Source organism: Molothrus aeneus, unplaced genomic scaffold (genome assembly GCF_037042795.1).
Source record: "Molothrus aeneus isolate 106 unplaced genomic scaffold, BPBGC_Maene_1.0 scaffold_30, whole genome shotgun sequence".
Classification (NCBI taxonomy): domain Eukaryota; kingdom Metazoa; phylum Chordata; class Aves; order Passeriformes; family Icteridae; genus Molothrus; species Molothrus aeneus.
Window position 1 is genome coordinate 3,032,157 of NW_027098964.1, and position 16,069 is coordinate 3,048,225.

A 16,069-nucleotide genomic window follows, 5' to 3' on the forward strand; every position below is an offset into this window, starting at 1 on the left:
AACACCTCAGGACCACCACGAACCCCCCGAAAGTCCCCAATGAACACCCCAGGAACCCCCACAGGACCCCAATAAACACCTCACGACCACAACGAACCCCCCCAAAAGACCCCAATGAACACCTCAGGAACCCCCAAACCTCCCACAGGACAAGGAGCACCCATAAAACCCCAATAAACACCTCAGGAGCCCCCCAAACCTCCCACAGAACCCCAATAAACACCTCAGGGCCACCACGAACCCCCCACAGGACCCCAATAAACACCCCAGTACCCCCTGAACCCCCGTGGTTTATTGAGGTGGTGGGTGGGGCTATGGGCGGGGCTATGGGCAGAGCCAGGGGTGCTGCAGGCACTGCCGGGCTGTGGCCCCCAGCATGGGACCCCCAATGAAGACACCCGTGGTTTATTGAGGCGGTGGGCGGGGCTATGGGCGGAGCCAGGGATAGTGCAGGAACTGCCGGGCCATGGCCCCCAGGACACCCAATGAACCACGCCCGTGGTTTATTGAGGCGGTGGGCGGGGCTATGGGCGGAGCCAGGGGTGCTGCAGGCACTGCCGGGCCGTGATGGAACACCCCAATGAACGCACCCGTGGTTTATTGAGGCGGTGGGTGGGGCTGGGGGCGGAGCCAGGAGTGCTGCAGGAACTTCTGGGCTGTGACCCCCAGCATGGGACCCCCCCAATAAACACCCCCATGGTTTATTGAGGCGGTGGGCGGGGCCGGGGGCGGGGCTATGGGCGGAGCCAGGGGTGCTGCAGGCACTGCCGGGCCGTGGCGCGCCGGGCGGGCTCGAAGGCCAGCATGGGCCGCAGGAAGCGCGCGAAGGCGGCCGCCGGCCCCCGCGGCCACTCGTATTTCTCCTGCAGCACCGCCCGCAGCCCCCACGGCCGCAGGTGCCGGATGTGCCGCAGCTCACCTGGAAAGGGGCGGAGTCAGGGGCGGGGCCGGCGGGGGGACACGCCCACCCGTGGGTAATGCATGCAAACCCAGCAGGGGGTGGGGAAGGGAGGATCCTGGCACCGCCCCTTGTGAAGGGTGTGGTCAGGACATGCCCCAAAGCTGTGGCCACGCCCCTTCTTATGGGTGTGATCAGGACACGCCCCAATGATGAGGTGGCCCCACCCCTTCTTATGGGTGTGGTCAGGACATGCCCCAATGTTGAGGTGGCCCCGCCCATTATGGGTGTGGTCAAGACATGCCCCAAAACTGTGGCCCCGCCCTAATGAAGGGTGTGGTCAAGACATCCTCCAATTCAGAGGGGACCCCACCCCAATTAAGGGTGTGGTCAGGATGTGACCACGCCCTTTATGATGGGGGTAGTCAGGACACACCCCAATTCTGAAGGGGCCCCACCCATTATGATGGGTGTGGTCAGGACACGCCCCTCGGCTCATGGGTGGGGCTATAAATGACAAACCCCACCCTCTCCCAAACCCCATGACCCTGCTGAACTCAAGCCCCACCCCCTTTCCCATGACCACACCCCCTATGGGTATGACACCACCTCCCCTCCTTCATTTGCATAACCCCACCTTGTCCCACCCCCACCACACATTTATGGCCACACCCAGACCTTAACCCCGCCCCCAGGCACCCCGCCCGGCCACACGCCTCCCTGGCCACGCCCCCTGGCCCCGCCCTCACCTCGCCGGTTGAAGAACTCTCGTGAGTAGCGCCCGCCCAGGGCCACGTGCCGCGGGATCTCCCCCAGCAGCTCGATCACGTGCGCGATGTGGTCTGTGGGGAATGTCGGACACGCCCCCTTTAGCCACGCCCACCCCCTTTAGCCACGCCCACCCCACTGGCTCAATCCCCTTTAGCCACACCCACCTCCTTTAGCCACGCCCACCCCACTGGTTCAATCCCTTCTCCTCACCCAACCCCTACACGGGGGTGTTCACTTGGCCACGCCCCCCTGACCAACCCCCCAGTCCATTGGCTGCCACACCATGGTGGCTCCACCCACTTATGAGCCACGCCCCTTGTTTGAAACCCCATCTCCAATGGCCACGCCCCTTGGCTCATGCCACGCCCCTTTAGCTCCCTATTGGCTCTCAGACACCACGCCCCTTTTTAGAGCCTTGTTGGGGAGGTCCCGCCCACATGTGCCACACCCCTGCCCATCCCCGAGGCCGCACCCAGCCTCGAGACCACGCCTACCTCATACCACACCCATTGTCAAGACCACACCCACTCAGAGACCACTCCCACCCCGTGGCCCCGCCCACCCTCGTCCCGGCTGTACTCCTCCCCCGAGTGCGGCTCGAACAGGTAATCGCCCGTGGCCAGCTCGAACGCCTGCGAGGGGAAATGGGGAGGGGTCTGGGGGGGCCTTGGGAACCCCCTCCCCACATTGGGGACCCTCAGAGCCCCCTCCCCACATTGGGGGCCTTGGGAACCCCCTCCCCTCCATGGGGGCCATGGCAGCCCCCTCCCCACACTGGGGACCATCAGAGCCCCCTCCTCACCATGGGGACCCTCTGAGCCCCCTCCCCTCTATGGGGACCATCTGAGCCCCCTCCCCACATTGGGGTCCGTGGGAACCCCCTCCTCACCATGGGGACCCTCTGAGCCCCCTCCCCTCCATGGGATCCATCTGAGCCCCCTCCCCTCTATGGGATCCATCAGAGCCCCCTCCCCACATTGGGTGCCATGGGAACCCCCTCCCCTCTATGGGGACCATGGGAACCCCCTCCCCACCCTGGGGGCCATGGGAACCCCCTCCCCACTATGGGATCCACCAGAGCCCCCTCCTCACCCTGGGGTCCCCAGAAGCCCCCTCCCCACACTGGGATCCATGGGAACCCCCTCCCCACCCTGGGGTCCCTGGGCAGCCCCTGCCCCCCCGGGGGTCCCCAGAAGCCCCCTCCCCAGCCCCGCCCCCCTCACCATGCAGGCCGTGCTCCAGATGTCGGCGGGGGGGCCGTACCCCGCCCCCAGCAGCACCTCCAGGGCCCGGTACTGCCGGGTCTGGATGTCCTCGGTGAAGTGTTTGTGCTGGGGGGCACGGGGGGGTCACCCCCCGGCCCAAAACACCCCCAGACCCCACACAAACACCCCCAGACCCAAAAACACCCCCAGAACCCACACAAACACCCCCAGACCCAAAAACACCCCCAGAACCCACACAAACACCCCCAGAACCCACACAAACACCCCCAGACCCAAAAACACCCCCAGAACATACACAAACACCCCCAGAACCCACACAAACACCCCCAGACCCAAAAACACCCCCAAAACATACACAAAACACCCCCAGAACCCTCACAAACACCCCCAGACCCAAAAACACCCCCAGAACCCTCACAAACACCCCCAGACCCAAAAACACCCACAAAATACCCCCAAAACCCACACAAACACCCCCAGAACCCACACAAACACCCCCCGACCCAAAACACCCCCAGACCCAAAAACACCCCCAGAACATACACAAACACCCCCAGACCCAAAAACATCCACAAAATACCCCCAAAACACCCCCAGACCCAAAACACCCCCAAACCCGAAACCCCCCCCCCCAGACCCAAAACACCCCCGAACCCACTCAACCCCCCCAACCCCACACAGACACCCCCAAACCCTCACCCCCAGTGACCCCCCCCAGTCCCCCCCAGTCCCACCCAGTTCCCTCCCAGTTCCCCCAGTCCCCCCAGTCCCCCCCAGTCACTCCCAGTCCCCCCCAGTCCCTCCCAGTCCCTCCCAGTCCATCCCAGTTCCCCCAGTTCCCTCCCAGTCCCCCCCAGTTCCCTCCCAGTTCCCCCCAGTCCCTCCCAGTCCCCCCCAGTCCATCCCAGTCCCCCCCAGTCTCTCCCAGTCCATCCCAGTCCCCCCCAGTCCCTCCCAGTCCCTCCCAGTTCCCCCCAGTCCCCCCCAGTCCCTCCCAGTCCATCCCAGTCCCCCCCAGTCCCTCCCAGTCCCTCCCAGTCCCCCCCAGTCCCTCCCAGTCCCTCCCAGTTCCCCCCAGTCCCTCCCAGTCCATCCCAGTCCCTCCCAGTCCCCCCCAGTCCATCCCAGTCCCCCCCAGTCCCTCCCAGTCCATCCCAGTCCCTCCCAGTCCCTCCCAGTCCATCCCAGTCCCTCCCAGTCCCCCCCAGTCCATCCCAGTCTCACCACCCAGCAGCCGTTGCCCAGGTCGGCGATTTTGATTCGCAGCCTGGGGGCAGCTCGGGGGTCCAGGGGGTTCTCCTGCCCCCCCGGCAGCCCCCCCTCACCTGCAGGGGACACTGGGGGCGTTGGGGACACACCTGGGACCCCCAGTGCCCCCCAGTAACCACAGTGCCCCCCCAGTGCCCCCCCAGTGCCCCCCAGTAACCCCAGTGCCCCCAGTGCCCCCCAGTGTCCCCAGTCCAAATTCCCACCCCAACCCCAAGCAGCCCCTCCAGACCCCCCCAACCCTAAAATCCCCCAATTCCCCATCCAGACCACACCCCCCAAACCAAACCGCCCCCCCCAAATCTCCACCCCAAATTCCCCCTCTAGACCCTCCCCCAAACCCAAATATCCCCCAAACCCCCACCCAAAATGCTCCTCCCGACCCCAAATTCCCCCCAAATCCACCCCAAATTCCCCCTCTAGACCCTCCCCCAAACCCAAATATCCCCCAAATCCACCCCAAAATGCCCCTCTAGACCCCAAATATCCCCCAAATCCACCCCAAAATGCCCCTCCCAACCCCAAATTCCCCCCAAATTCCCCCCAAACCCCCGCCCAAAATGCCCCTCCAGACCCCAAATATCCCCCAAACCCCCACCCCAAATTCCCCTCCTGACCCCAATTTCCCCCCAAATCCACTCAAATTCCCCCTCTTGATCCCGCCAACCCCAAATTCCCCCCAAATTCCCCCCAAACCCCCACCCAAAATGCCCCTCCTGACCCCAAATTCCCCCCAAATCCACCCCAAATTTCACCTCTAGACCCTCCCCCAAACCCAAATATCCCCCAAATCCACCCCAAAATGCCCCTCCCAACCCCAAATTCCCCCCAAGCCCCACCCAAAATGCTCCTCCCAACCCCAAATTTCCCCCAAATCCAACCCAAATTCCCCCTCTGGAGCCCCTCCAACCCCAAATTTCCCCCAAATCCACCCCAAAATGCCCCTCTAGACCCCAAATATCCTCCAAATCCACCCCAAAATGCTCCTCCAGACCCCAAATTCCCCCCAAATTTCCCCCAAACCCCCACCCAAAATTCCCCTCCTGACCCCAATTTCCCCCCAAATCCACCCAAAATCCTCCTCCAGACCCCAAATTCCCCCCAAATTTCCCCCAAACCCCCGCCCAAAATTCCCCCTCCCAACCTCAAATTCCCCCAAATCCACCCAAATTCCCCCTCTAGAGCCCCCCCAACCCCAAATATCCCCTAAACCCCCACCCAAAATGCCCCTCCCAACCCCAAATTCCCCCCAAAGCCCCACCCAAAATGCCCCTCCCAACCTCAAATTTCCCCCAAATCCAACCCAAATTCCCCCCAAATTCCCCCTCTAGACCCCTCCCCAACCCCAAATTCCCCCCAAATTCCCCCTCTAGACCCCCCCCAACCCCCCCCCAGCCACTGACCCAGGGTTTTGGGGAGCCCCTCGGAGCCCCCCGAGATGAGGGAGCCCGAGGTGGGGGTGAAGAGCGAATCTGAGGCCGAGCTGGGGCTGGGGGGGCGGCGGGGGGGGGGTCCCGGGGAGCCCCCCGAGAATCCATCGCTGGAGCCGCCCCCCCCCGCGGGCAGCGTGTGCACCCCCGAGGACGAGGCCCCGCTCGGGGGGCTCCCCCCAAACTCCTCCGGGGGCTCCGGGGGCGTTTCTGGAGGAGGAAAGAGAAACCTGAGACCCCCCCCCCCCTCAAAACAAACAGAAAAATTCACTCCGAAAATTCCCATCCCAAAAATTCCCACCAAAAATTCCCACCAAAAATTCCCTCCCAAAAATTCACCCCGAAAATTCCCTCCCAAAAATTCACTCCGAAAATTCCCTTCCAAAAATTCACACCGAAAATTCCCATCCCAAAAATTCACCCCGAAAATTCCCTCCCAAAAATTCACATCCCAAAAATTCCCATCCCAAAAATTCACCCCGAAAATTCACACCAAAAATTCCCTCCCAAAAATTCACCCCGAAAATTCCCTCCCAAAAATTCACACCGAAAATTCCATCCCAAAAATTCACATCCCAAAAATTCCCATCCCAAAAATTCCCTCCCAAAAATTCACCCCGAAAATTCCCTCCCAAAAATTCACACCAAAAATTCACACCGAAAATTCCCATCCCAAAAATTCACCCCGAAAATTCCATCCCAAAAATTCCCATCCCAAAAATTCACACCAAAAATTCACACCAAAAATTCCCTCCCAAAAATTCACACCTCAAACCACCCCCCAAAACAAACACACAGAGACAGACAAATTCACACTGAAAATTCACACCCCGAAAATTCACACCCCGAAAATTCACACCCAAAAATTCCCTCCCAAAAATTCACCCCGAAAATTCCCATCCCAAAAATTCACACTCTAAACCCCCCCCAAAAAATTCACCCCAAAAATTCACCCCAAAAATTCTCTCCCAAAAATTCACACCAAAAATTCCCTCCCAAAAATTCACATCCCAAAAATTCACACCTCAAACCCCCCCCAAAACAAACACACAGAGACAGACAAATTCACACTGAAAATTCACACCCCGAAAATTCACACCCAAAAATTCACCCCAAAAATTCACACCAAAAATTCCCTCCCAAAAATTCATCCCAAAAATTCACACCTCAAATCCCCCCCTCAAAACAAACACAGACAGACAGACAGACAAATTCACCCCGAAAATTCACACCCCGAAAATTCACACCCAAAAATTCCCTCCCAAAAATTCACATCCCAAAAATTCACCCCCCAAAAATTCACACCCCGAAAATTCACACCTCAAACCAACCCCCCTCAACAAATTCACCCCAAAAAATTCCCCCGAAAATTCACACCCCCAACAAATTCACCTCAAAAATTCACATCCCAAAAATTCATCCCAAAAATTCACACCTCAAATCCCCCCCTCAAAACAAACACACACAAATTCACCCCAAAAATTCCCACCCCAAATTTCTGGGGCTCCAAAGCCTCGTGGGGCTCCCCAAAACTGGTCCAGGGACCCCAAATTGGTCTTGGGGGTCCCCACCGGTGTCCCCAATGTCCCCCCCCCGCACTGACCGGTGTCCCCAATGTCCCCAGTGTCCCCAATGTCCCCCCCAATGTCCCCAATGTCTCCCCCGGCACTGACCCGTGTCCCCAATGTCCCCCCCCCAGAGCTGACCGGTGTCGCTGTCCCCCCTGGTGTCCCCAATGTCCCCAATGTCCCCCCCAATGTCACCCCACCGCCACTGACCGGTGTCGCTGTCCCCAGTGTCCCCCCCCGGTGTCCCCAATGTCCCCCCCAGTGTCCCCAATGTCCCCAGTGTCGTCCCCCCCCGGCACTGAGTGGTGTCCCCAATGTCCCCCCCGGTGTCCCCAATGTCCCCCCCCCGGCGCTGACCGGTGTCGCTGTCCCCCTCAATGTCCCCAGTGTCCCCCCCGGTGTCCCCAGTGTCCCCAGTGTCCCCCCCGGTGTCCCCAATGTCCCCAATGTCCCCCCCTGGCACTGACCGGTGTCGCTGTCCCCAGTGTCCCCCCCGGTGTCGCTGTCCCCCCCCGGTGTCCCCAGTGTCCCCCCCGGCACTGACCGGTGTCGCTGTCCCCCCCAGTGTCCCCAATGTCCCCAGTGTCCCCCCCCCCCGGCACTGACTGGTGTCCCCAATGTCCCCCCCCGGTGTCCCCAGTGTCCCCCCCCCCTCAGCACTGACCGGTGTTGCTGTCCCCCCCGGTGTCCCCAATGTCCCCCCCGGCACTGACCGGTGTCGCTGTCCCCAGTGTCCCCCCCGGTGTCCCCCCCCGCACTGACCCGTGTCCCCAATGTCCCCCCCGGTGTCCCCAGTGTCCCCAGTGTCCCCCCCGGCACTGACCAGTGTCGCTGTCCCCCCCGGTGTCCCCAATGTCCCCAGTGTCCCCCCCGGTGTCCCCCCCCCTCAGCACTGACCGGTGTTGCTGTCCCCCCCGGTGTCCCCAATGTCCCCAGTGTCCCCCCCGGTGTCCCCAGTGTCCCCCCCGGCACTGACCAGTGTCGCTGTCCCCCCCGGTGTCCCCAATGTCCCCAGTGTCCCCCCCCGGTGTCCCCAGTGTCCCCCCCGGTGTCCCCCCCCCGGCACTGACCGGTGTCGCTGTCGCGCAGCCGCTCCAGCTCCCGCAGTCTCTCTGCCAGCAGTTGTCGCTGTCGCCGCTGTCGCCGCCGCCGCCGCCGCCGCTGAGCCCGCGACAGCCGCTCCTGGGAGGGGACGGATTTTGGGGGGAATCCCTCAATTTTGGGGAATCCCCTCGGTTTTGGGGATTCCCTCGGTTTTGGGGGGATTCCCTCGATTTTGGGGAATCCCCTCGGTTTTGGGGATTCCCTCGGTTTTGGGGGAAATCCCTCAATTTTGGGGAATCCCCTCGGTTTTGGGGATTCCCTCGGTTTTGGGGGGATTCCCTCGATTTTGGGGAATCCCCTCGGTTTTGGGGATTCCCTCGGTTTTGGGGGAAATCCCTCAATTTTGGGGAATCCCCTCGGTTTTGGGGGGATTCCCTCGACTTTGAGGAATCCCTCAGTTTGGGGGAATCCCCTCAGTTTGGGGGAAATCCCTCGGTTTTGGGGGAATTCCCTCGGTTTTGGGGGGATTCCCTCGATTTTGGGGAATTCCAGGATTGGGGGATCCTGGGACAGCCGCTCCTGGGGGTGCGGGGGGTAGATTTTGGGGGAATCCCTCAGTTTTGGGGGGATTCCCTCAGTTTTGGGGGGATTCCCTCAGTTTTGGTGGAATTCCCTCGGTTTTGGGGGTCCTTAGATGGGGGGAGCTGTGATTTAGGGGGGCCAAGGGCAGACAGGTGTGCGTGCAAAACCATGCGGGGGCTCACAGGGGAGCGTGCGCGGGTGTGAGGGCACACACGGGTGTGCAAGGACAGGTGAGAGAACACACACAGGTGTGAGCACACACAGGTGAGCACACACAGGTGAGTACACACACACAGGTGAGTACACACACAGGTGAGTACACACACACAGGTGAGCACACACAGGTGAGCACACACAGGTGAGCACACACACACACAAGTGAGCACACACACACAGGTGAGCACACACAGGTGAGCACACACACACACACACACACACACACACACACGGGTGTGTAAGGACAGGTGTGAGCACACACACACACACGTGAGCACACACAGGTGAGCACACACAGGTGAGTACACACACACAGGTGTGTAAGGACACAGGTGAGCACACACACACACACGCACATAGGTGAGTACACACAGGAGAGTACACACACACAGGTGAGCACACACACAGGTGAGCACACACACACAGGTGAGCACACACAGGTGAGTACACACACACACAGGTGTGCAAGGACACGCACACACACACACACGCGCACACACACAGGTGTGCAATGGCACAGGTGAGCACACACACACACACACACACACACACACACACAGGTGTGCAATGACACAGGTGTGAGCACACACACACACACACACACACACAGGTGTGAGCACACACACACACACACACACACACACAGACAGGTGTGAGCACACACACACACACACACACACAGACAGGTGTGAGCACACACACACACACACACACACACACAGGTGTGCAAGGACACACACACACACACACAGACAGGTGTGAGCACACACACACACACAGGTGTGAGCACACACACACACACACACACAGACAGGTGTGAGCACACACACACACACACACACACAGACAGGTGTGAGCACACACACACACACACACACACACAGGTGTGCAAGGACACACACACACACACACAGGTGTGAGCACACACACACAGGTGTGAGCACACACACACACACAGGTGTGCAAGGACACACACACACACACACACACCCCCCCAGGTGTGAGCACACCCAGGTGTGCAGCGCCACTCACGGGCTCCTCCTGCGGTGCTGAGCTCACTGTGGACAGACAGGAGTGGGGGCGGGGTCAGCCCAGGTGTGGGGATTTGGGGACCCCCTGAGCGGGGGGGGGGGTTGGGCACACCTGGTCTTGGGGGGGCATCAACAGGTACCTGCACACGGGGTGGATTTTGGGGTTCACCTGCACACGGGGTGGATTTTGGGGTTCACCTGCACCCCAGGATGAATTTTTGGGGTTCACCTGCACTCCTGGGGTGGATTTTGGGGTCACCTACACTCCAGGACAGGTTTTGGGGAGTCCCTGCCTCCCAGGGGATGGATTTTGGGGTACACCCCCATCATTGATGTATTTTGGGGCTTCCCAGGGATATATTTTGGGGTACCTGCCCTGCAGATTTTGGGGTACCCTCCCCAGGGATCTATTTCGGGGTCCCTGCTGTATTTTGGGCTGTCCCCCCCCCCCTCTATCGCTGTGTTTTTTGGGGTACCTGCCCCACGGATTTTGGGGGATCTATTTCGGGTTACCCCCTGTATTTTGGGGTGTCCCCCCCCATCTATCGCTGTGTTTTTTGGGGTACCCTCCCGAGGGATCTATTTTGGGGTGTCCCCCCCATCTATCGCTGTGGTTTTTGGGGTACCTGCCCCACGGATTTTGGGGGATCTATTTCGGGTTACTCCCTGTATTTTGGGGTGTCCCCCCCCATCTATCGCTGTGTTTTTTGGGGTACCCTCCCCAGGGATCTATTTTGGGGTACCCGCTGTATTTTGGGCTGTCCCCCCCTCCATCTATCGCTGTGGTTTTTGGGGTACCTCCCCCGCAGATTTTGGGGTACCCTCCCCAGGGATCTATTTCAGGGTACCTTTATCCCTCCGGGCTGTATTTTGGGGCGTCCCCCCCCATTTATCGCCGTGATTTTGGGGTCCCCTCCCCAGGGATCTATTTCGGGGTGTCCCCCCCCCCCACTCTCGCTGCGATTTTGGGGTACCTGCCCCGCGGGGGGGGCCGCGGCCCCGCGCCCATTGCGCCGCCTGCGCCGCCAGGTGCCTCAGGTAGGGCTGGGGCACGCACACGAGGACGTTCTCGGGCTTGATGTCCGTGTGGATGATCTTGCACTTGGTGTGCAGGTAATCCAGGCCCTCCAGCACCTGCAACCGCACCCCAAAACATCGCGGGGGACACCCCAAAACATCGGGAGAGGAAGCCCAAAATATCGCGGGGGACACCCCAAAATATCGGGAGGGAAAGCCCAAAATATCGCGGGGGACACCCCAAAATATCGGGAGGGGAAGCCCAAAATATCGTGAGGGGAAGCCCAAAATATCGCGGGAGACACCCCAAAATATCGTGAGGGGAAGCCCAAAATATCGCGGGGGACACCCCAAAATATCGGGAGGGGAAGCCCAAAATATCGTGAGGGGAAGCCCAAAATATCGCGGGGGACACCCCAAAATATCGGGAGGGGAAGCCCAAAATATCGGGGGGGGGGAAACACGAAATCTAAAAATCTGAGGGGGAATCTGAAATCTGGCAAGGAAGCCTGAATGTGGGGGGAACCCCGAAATCGGGGGGGAAACCCCAAATCAGGGGGGAAAACCCCAAATCTGGAGGGAAAACCCCAAATATTGGGGGACATACCAATCGGGGAGGGACAGCTGAAATTGGGGAGGGACAGCCCAAATCGAGGGGGGCTCCCCAACATCGGGGGGGGGAATAAAAATCTCAGGGGATGTCCCAAAAACGGGGGAGACAGTTCAGATTTGGGGGGGACATCAGGAAACCGGGGGAGCGACCCCAAATCTGGGGGGGCACCCCAAAACGAGGAGGAGCACACTGAATGGAGGAGCCAGGAGGATTTGGGGGTCACTGGGCAGCACATTTGGGGTCCAGGGAGGGGTTTGGGGGGCTCTGGGGGGCTTTGGGGGTCTCCGTGAAGCCCACCCAGAGTCCCGGGGAGGGGTTTGGGGGAATTTGGGGGTCTCTGTGGGGATTTGGGGGGCTCTGTGGGGGTTTGGGGGGCTCTGTGGGGGTTTGGGGGTCTCTGTGAAGCCCACCCAGAATCCCGGGGAGGGGTTTGGGGGTCTCTGGGCAGCACATTTGGGGTCCAGGGAGGGGTTTGGGGGGCTCTGGGGTCTCTATGGGGCTTTGGGGGTCTCTGTGAAGCCCACCCGGAGTGCCAGGGAGGGATATGGGGGGATTTGGGGGTTCTGTGGGGATTTGGGGGCTCTATGGGGGTTTGGGGGTCTCTGTGAAGCCCACCCAGAGTGCCAGGGAGGGATATGGGGGGATTTGGGGGGGCTCTGTGGGGATCTGGGGCAATCTGGGGCGTTTGGGGGTCTCTGTGAAGCCCCAAGGAGGGGTTTGGGGGGCTCTGTGGGGATTTGGGGGTCTCTGTGAAGCCCCAGGGAGGGGTTTGGGGGCTCTGTGGGGATTTGGGGGGCTCTGTGAAGCCCCAGGGAGGGGTTTGGGGGTCTCTGTGGGGGTTTGGGGGCTCTGTGGGGATTTGGGGGTCTCTGTAAAGTCCCAGGGAGGGGTTTGGGGGGCTCTGTGGGGCTTTGGGGCTCTGTGGGGATTTGGGGGTCTCTGTGAAGCCCCAGGGAGGGGTTTGGGGGTCTCTGTGAAGTGCCAGGGAGGGGTTTGGGGGCTCTATGGGGATTTGGGGGGCTCTGTGGGGATTTGGGGGTCTCTGTGAAATGCCAGGAAGGGGTTTGGGGGCTCTGTGGGGATTTGGGGGTCTCTGTAAAGTCCCGGGGAGGGGTTTGGGGGCTCTGTGGGGATTTGGGGGCTCTGTGGGGCTTTGGGGGCTCTGTGGGGGTTTGGGGCTCTCTGTGAAGCCCCAGGGAGGGGTTTGGGGGCTCTATGGGGATTTGGGGGCTCTGTGGGGATTTGGGGGTCTCTGTGGGGCTTTGGGGGCTCTGTGGGGTTTTGGGGGTCTCTGTGAAGCCCCAGGGAGGGGTTTGGGGGCTCTATGGGGATTTGGGGGCTCTGTGGGGGTTTGGGGGCTCTGTGGGGATTTGGGGGTCTCTGTGAAGCCCCAGGGAGGGGTTTGGGGGCCCCCCCCCCCGTACCTGCCGCACGATGCTCTTGACGCAGGGCAGGGGCAGCCCCTGGTAGTTGGATTTGATGATCCAGCGCAGCAGCTGCTGCCCCAGCACCTCCAGCACCATGCAAACATCTTGGGGGGGGCGCGGGGCGGGGGCAGTCAAGGAACCCCCAGAAGACCCCTGGGACCTTCCCCACCCCCCCCCAAAAAACCTCGGGGTACCCCCCCCCCCGACCCCCCAAAAAAGGATACGGACGCCGTTGACGCCCGAAATCTTGAAGTCATCGATGAGCTGCACGATGTTCTCCCGCTTGGGGTCGCTGGGGTCCGAATCCCGCACCTGAGGCGCGGGGGGGGTCACGCGGTGGATTTTGGGGGGTTGTGGGGTGGTCCCTGGTTTGGGGGGGTCGGGGGCACTCACACATTTCAGCAGTTTGATCTCATCCAGAGCCGTCTCCGTGTATTGGGGGGCGCTTTTCACCACCTTCAGCGCCACGAAACGTTTCCTCCTGCCCAAAGGAAAGCAGAGGGGGGGAACCCCCGGCCCCCCGCCCCCCAAAAAAAACCAAACCAATAAATTCCAGGGGAGCCCCCACCTAACCCTGAACCCCCCACACCCACCCTCAGGGTGTCCCCGCACTCACCGCAGGTCCCAGCAGAGCCACACGGTGGAGAAATGGCCCCAGCCCAGCTTGCGAACCACGTGGTAGCGCCCGTGGAAAAGGTCCCCGATCCGAACCGGGTAATACCCGCCTGGGGAGGGGCCGGAATTGTCACTCTGGGGTTTGGGGACCCCCCCAGAACAGCCCCGAAAGGAGCGGGGCGTCCCCACCTTTGCAGTAATCGCGGGGATCCTCCTGCTCGCCCTCGTCGGAGCCCAGCAGGGACTCGGGCAGCGATGGCGGCGCCGGGGGGGGGTCTGGGGACGCCTCGCCGGGGGGGCTGGGGGTCCTGAGGGAATGGGGGGGGACAGCAAAGCTGAGACCCCCCCCCATGGCCGGGCCAGCGACCCCCAGCGCCCAGCACAGCCCGACTTTGGACCCCTCCCCAAAATCTGGAACCTTCGGGGCTCTCCTCTCGAACTTTCGGGGGTCTCTTCTCTGCCCCCCTCTCCCCAAAATCTGGAACCTTCAGGGGTCTCCTCTGGAACTTTCGGGGGTCTCTTCTCTGCCACCCCCTCCCCAAAATCTGCTCCCTTTGGGGGTCTCTTCTCTACCACCTCCCCTCCCCAAATCTGGAACTTTCAAGGGTCTCCTCTCTGCCACCCCCTCCCCAAAATCTGCTCCCTTCAGGGGTCTCCTCTCTGCCACCCCCTCCCCAAATCTGGAACTTTTAGGGGTTTCCTCTCTGCCCCCCTCCTCCCCAAAATCTGCTCCCCTCGGCTCGGGGGTCTCCTCTTTGCCCCCCCCGTACCTGCTCCCTTTGGGGGTCTCTACCACCCCCTCCCCAAAATCTGCTCCCTTCGGGGGTCTCCTCTTTGCCCCCCCCGTACCTGCTCCCTTTGGGGGTCTCTACCACCCCCTCCCCAAAATCTGCTCCCTTCGGGGGTCTCCTCTTTGCTCCCCCCGTACCTGGTCCCTTCAGGGGTCTCCCCCATGCTTGGGGCGGGGGGGATCCCACAGCACCAAAGGAGCCGGGAATGGTCCCAGGGGAGCGCTGGGAGGTCCCAGAGGCCCCCCCGAGCTGTGGGGGGGGGGGCAGGTGCGGGGCATTCTGGGCCATCACCCCCCCAAAATAGAAATGACCTCAAGGTCCCCCGGCCCCGCGGGGCTAAAAATAGCCCTGGAGGGGGAGGGGCAGCTCGGAATGTCCCCCCCCTCATCCCCTAAAAAGGGGGGCTCTGCTCGTGTGCGTGTGACCCCCTCCCCACTCTGGGTAAGGGTCGTGGCCCCGCTGACCCCCCCCCCCCCTCACCTTGGGGGTGCTTTGGGTTTTTTGTCCTTTTTGCGTTTTCTCCTTCTCCTGACGTGATCTGAGGAGGGGATTTGGGGGTCAGGGGGTGGGGGGGCACAGTATCACAGACCCCCTTGTGTCCCACCCCAAAATCCACCGTGTGCCCCCAGCCCCAAAATCCACCGTCCCCCAACTCTCAAATGTGCCCTCAGGGACCCCCAGAATCCCCCAAAAATCCTCAGGACTCCAATTTCCCCTGAGGGACCCCCATTTTCTCCTCACATTCCCCTTCCCATCATAGGGGACCCCCATTTTCCCCTCGTGCCTCCCCCAAATGCTCAGGACCCTCCTCACGCTCCCCCTCCCCCCTGCTAGGGGACCCCATTTTCCCCTCAGGATCCCCCCCAGGATCCCCATTTTCCCTTCTCAAATCCCGTTTTCCTCTCAGAACACCCCTCACAAACCCCATTTTCCCCCTCACAAACCCCATTTTCCCCTCACAAACTCCATTTTTCCCCTCACAAACCCCATTTTTCCCCTCACAAACCCCACTTTCCCCTCACAAATCCCATTTTTCCCCTCACAAACCCCACTTTTCCCCTCACAAACTCCATTTTTTCCCTCACAAACCCCATTTTCCCCTCAGACCCCCGCCCCTCACCGGGCCCCCCGCGCAGCTCCATTCCCCGCGCTCGCCCCCTCTCCGCGCGTGGCGCCCCCTGGCGGCCGGGGAAAGGGGCGGAGCAATCCCACGAGCTCCGCCCACCGACCAATGAGAAGCCACCATGCGGTACTGGCCACGCCTCTAACCACGCCCCGTTGTCGCCATGGAAACGCGGCCTAGCGCGACGCCGCCTGGCGGTCCCGCGCCGCTTTATCGCGATATAACGAGACCCAACCCCCCCCGATACTTTCTGTATCGCGACAGCACCCGCAGAGCCCCGAAAGCCCTCAAACCCCCAGGATATCGCTTGGGTCAGGCAGCGCTGCCGTCCCGGCGCGCCTAAAGTGACGCCACCCCCTCATTCCCGCCCTCACCGCTGATTGGCTGCCGCCACCATCTCGTCATCCGAGCGCGACGCATCACCACGGCAACCGCGGAGTAAACACGGAAG

At 61.3% G+C, this 16,069-nt stretch overlaps 1 protein-coding gene across 1 annotated transcript; it reads right to left on the minus strand.

Annotated features, from left to right (window-relative positions):
* Window positions 1–107: 107 nt before the first annotated feature.
* Window positions 108–16,023, minus strand: SRPK3 (SRSF protein kinase 3). The gene is made up of 16 exons (XM_066570238.1): window positions 15,993–16,023; window positions 14,976–15,033; window positions 13,894–14,012; window positions 13,706–13,814; window positions 13,483–13,570; window positions 13,314–13,401; window positions 13,087–13,193; window positions 11,007–11,166; window positions 10,034–10,059; window positions 8,230–8,341; window positions 5,565–5,801; window positions 4,120–4,220; window positions 2,893–3,000; window positions 2,232–2,301; window positions 1,648–1,740; window positions 108–919 (listed from the first exon to the last, which is right to left on the minus strand). The coding sequence occupies exons 1-16, from the start codon at window positions 16,021–16,023 to the stop codon at window positions 735–737; spliced, it is 1,692 nt and encodes a 563-aa protein (XP_066426335.1). The 3' UTR covers window positions 108–734.
* Between the last annotated feature and the right edge of the window lie 46 nt (window positions 16,024–16,069).

What these genes read in the sequence shown, in the direction of transcription:
- SRPK3 (XM_066570238.1), bottom strand. Translation starts at nt 16,023, where the DNA reads ATGACGAGATGGTGGCGGCAGCCAATCAGCG. An exon ending in GTGGCGGCAGCCAATCAGCG is followed by an intron (nt 15,034 to 15,992) that starts GTGAGGGCGGGA and finishes TCCCCTCCTCAG; the next exon opens with ATCACGTCAGGAGAAGGAGA. An exon ending in GGAGTACAGCCGGGACGAGG is followed by an intron (nt 1,741 to 2,231) that starts GTGGGCGGGGCC and finishes CATTCCCCACAG; the next exon opens with ACCACATCGCGCACGTGATC.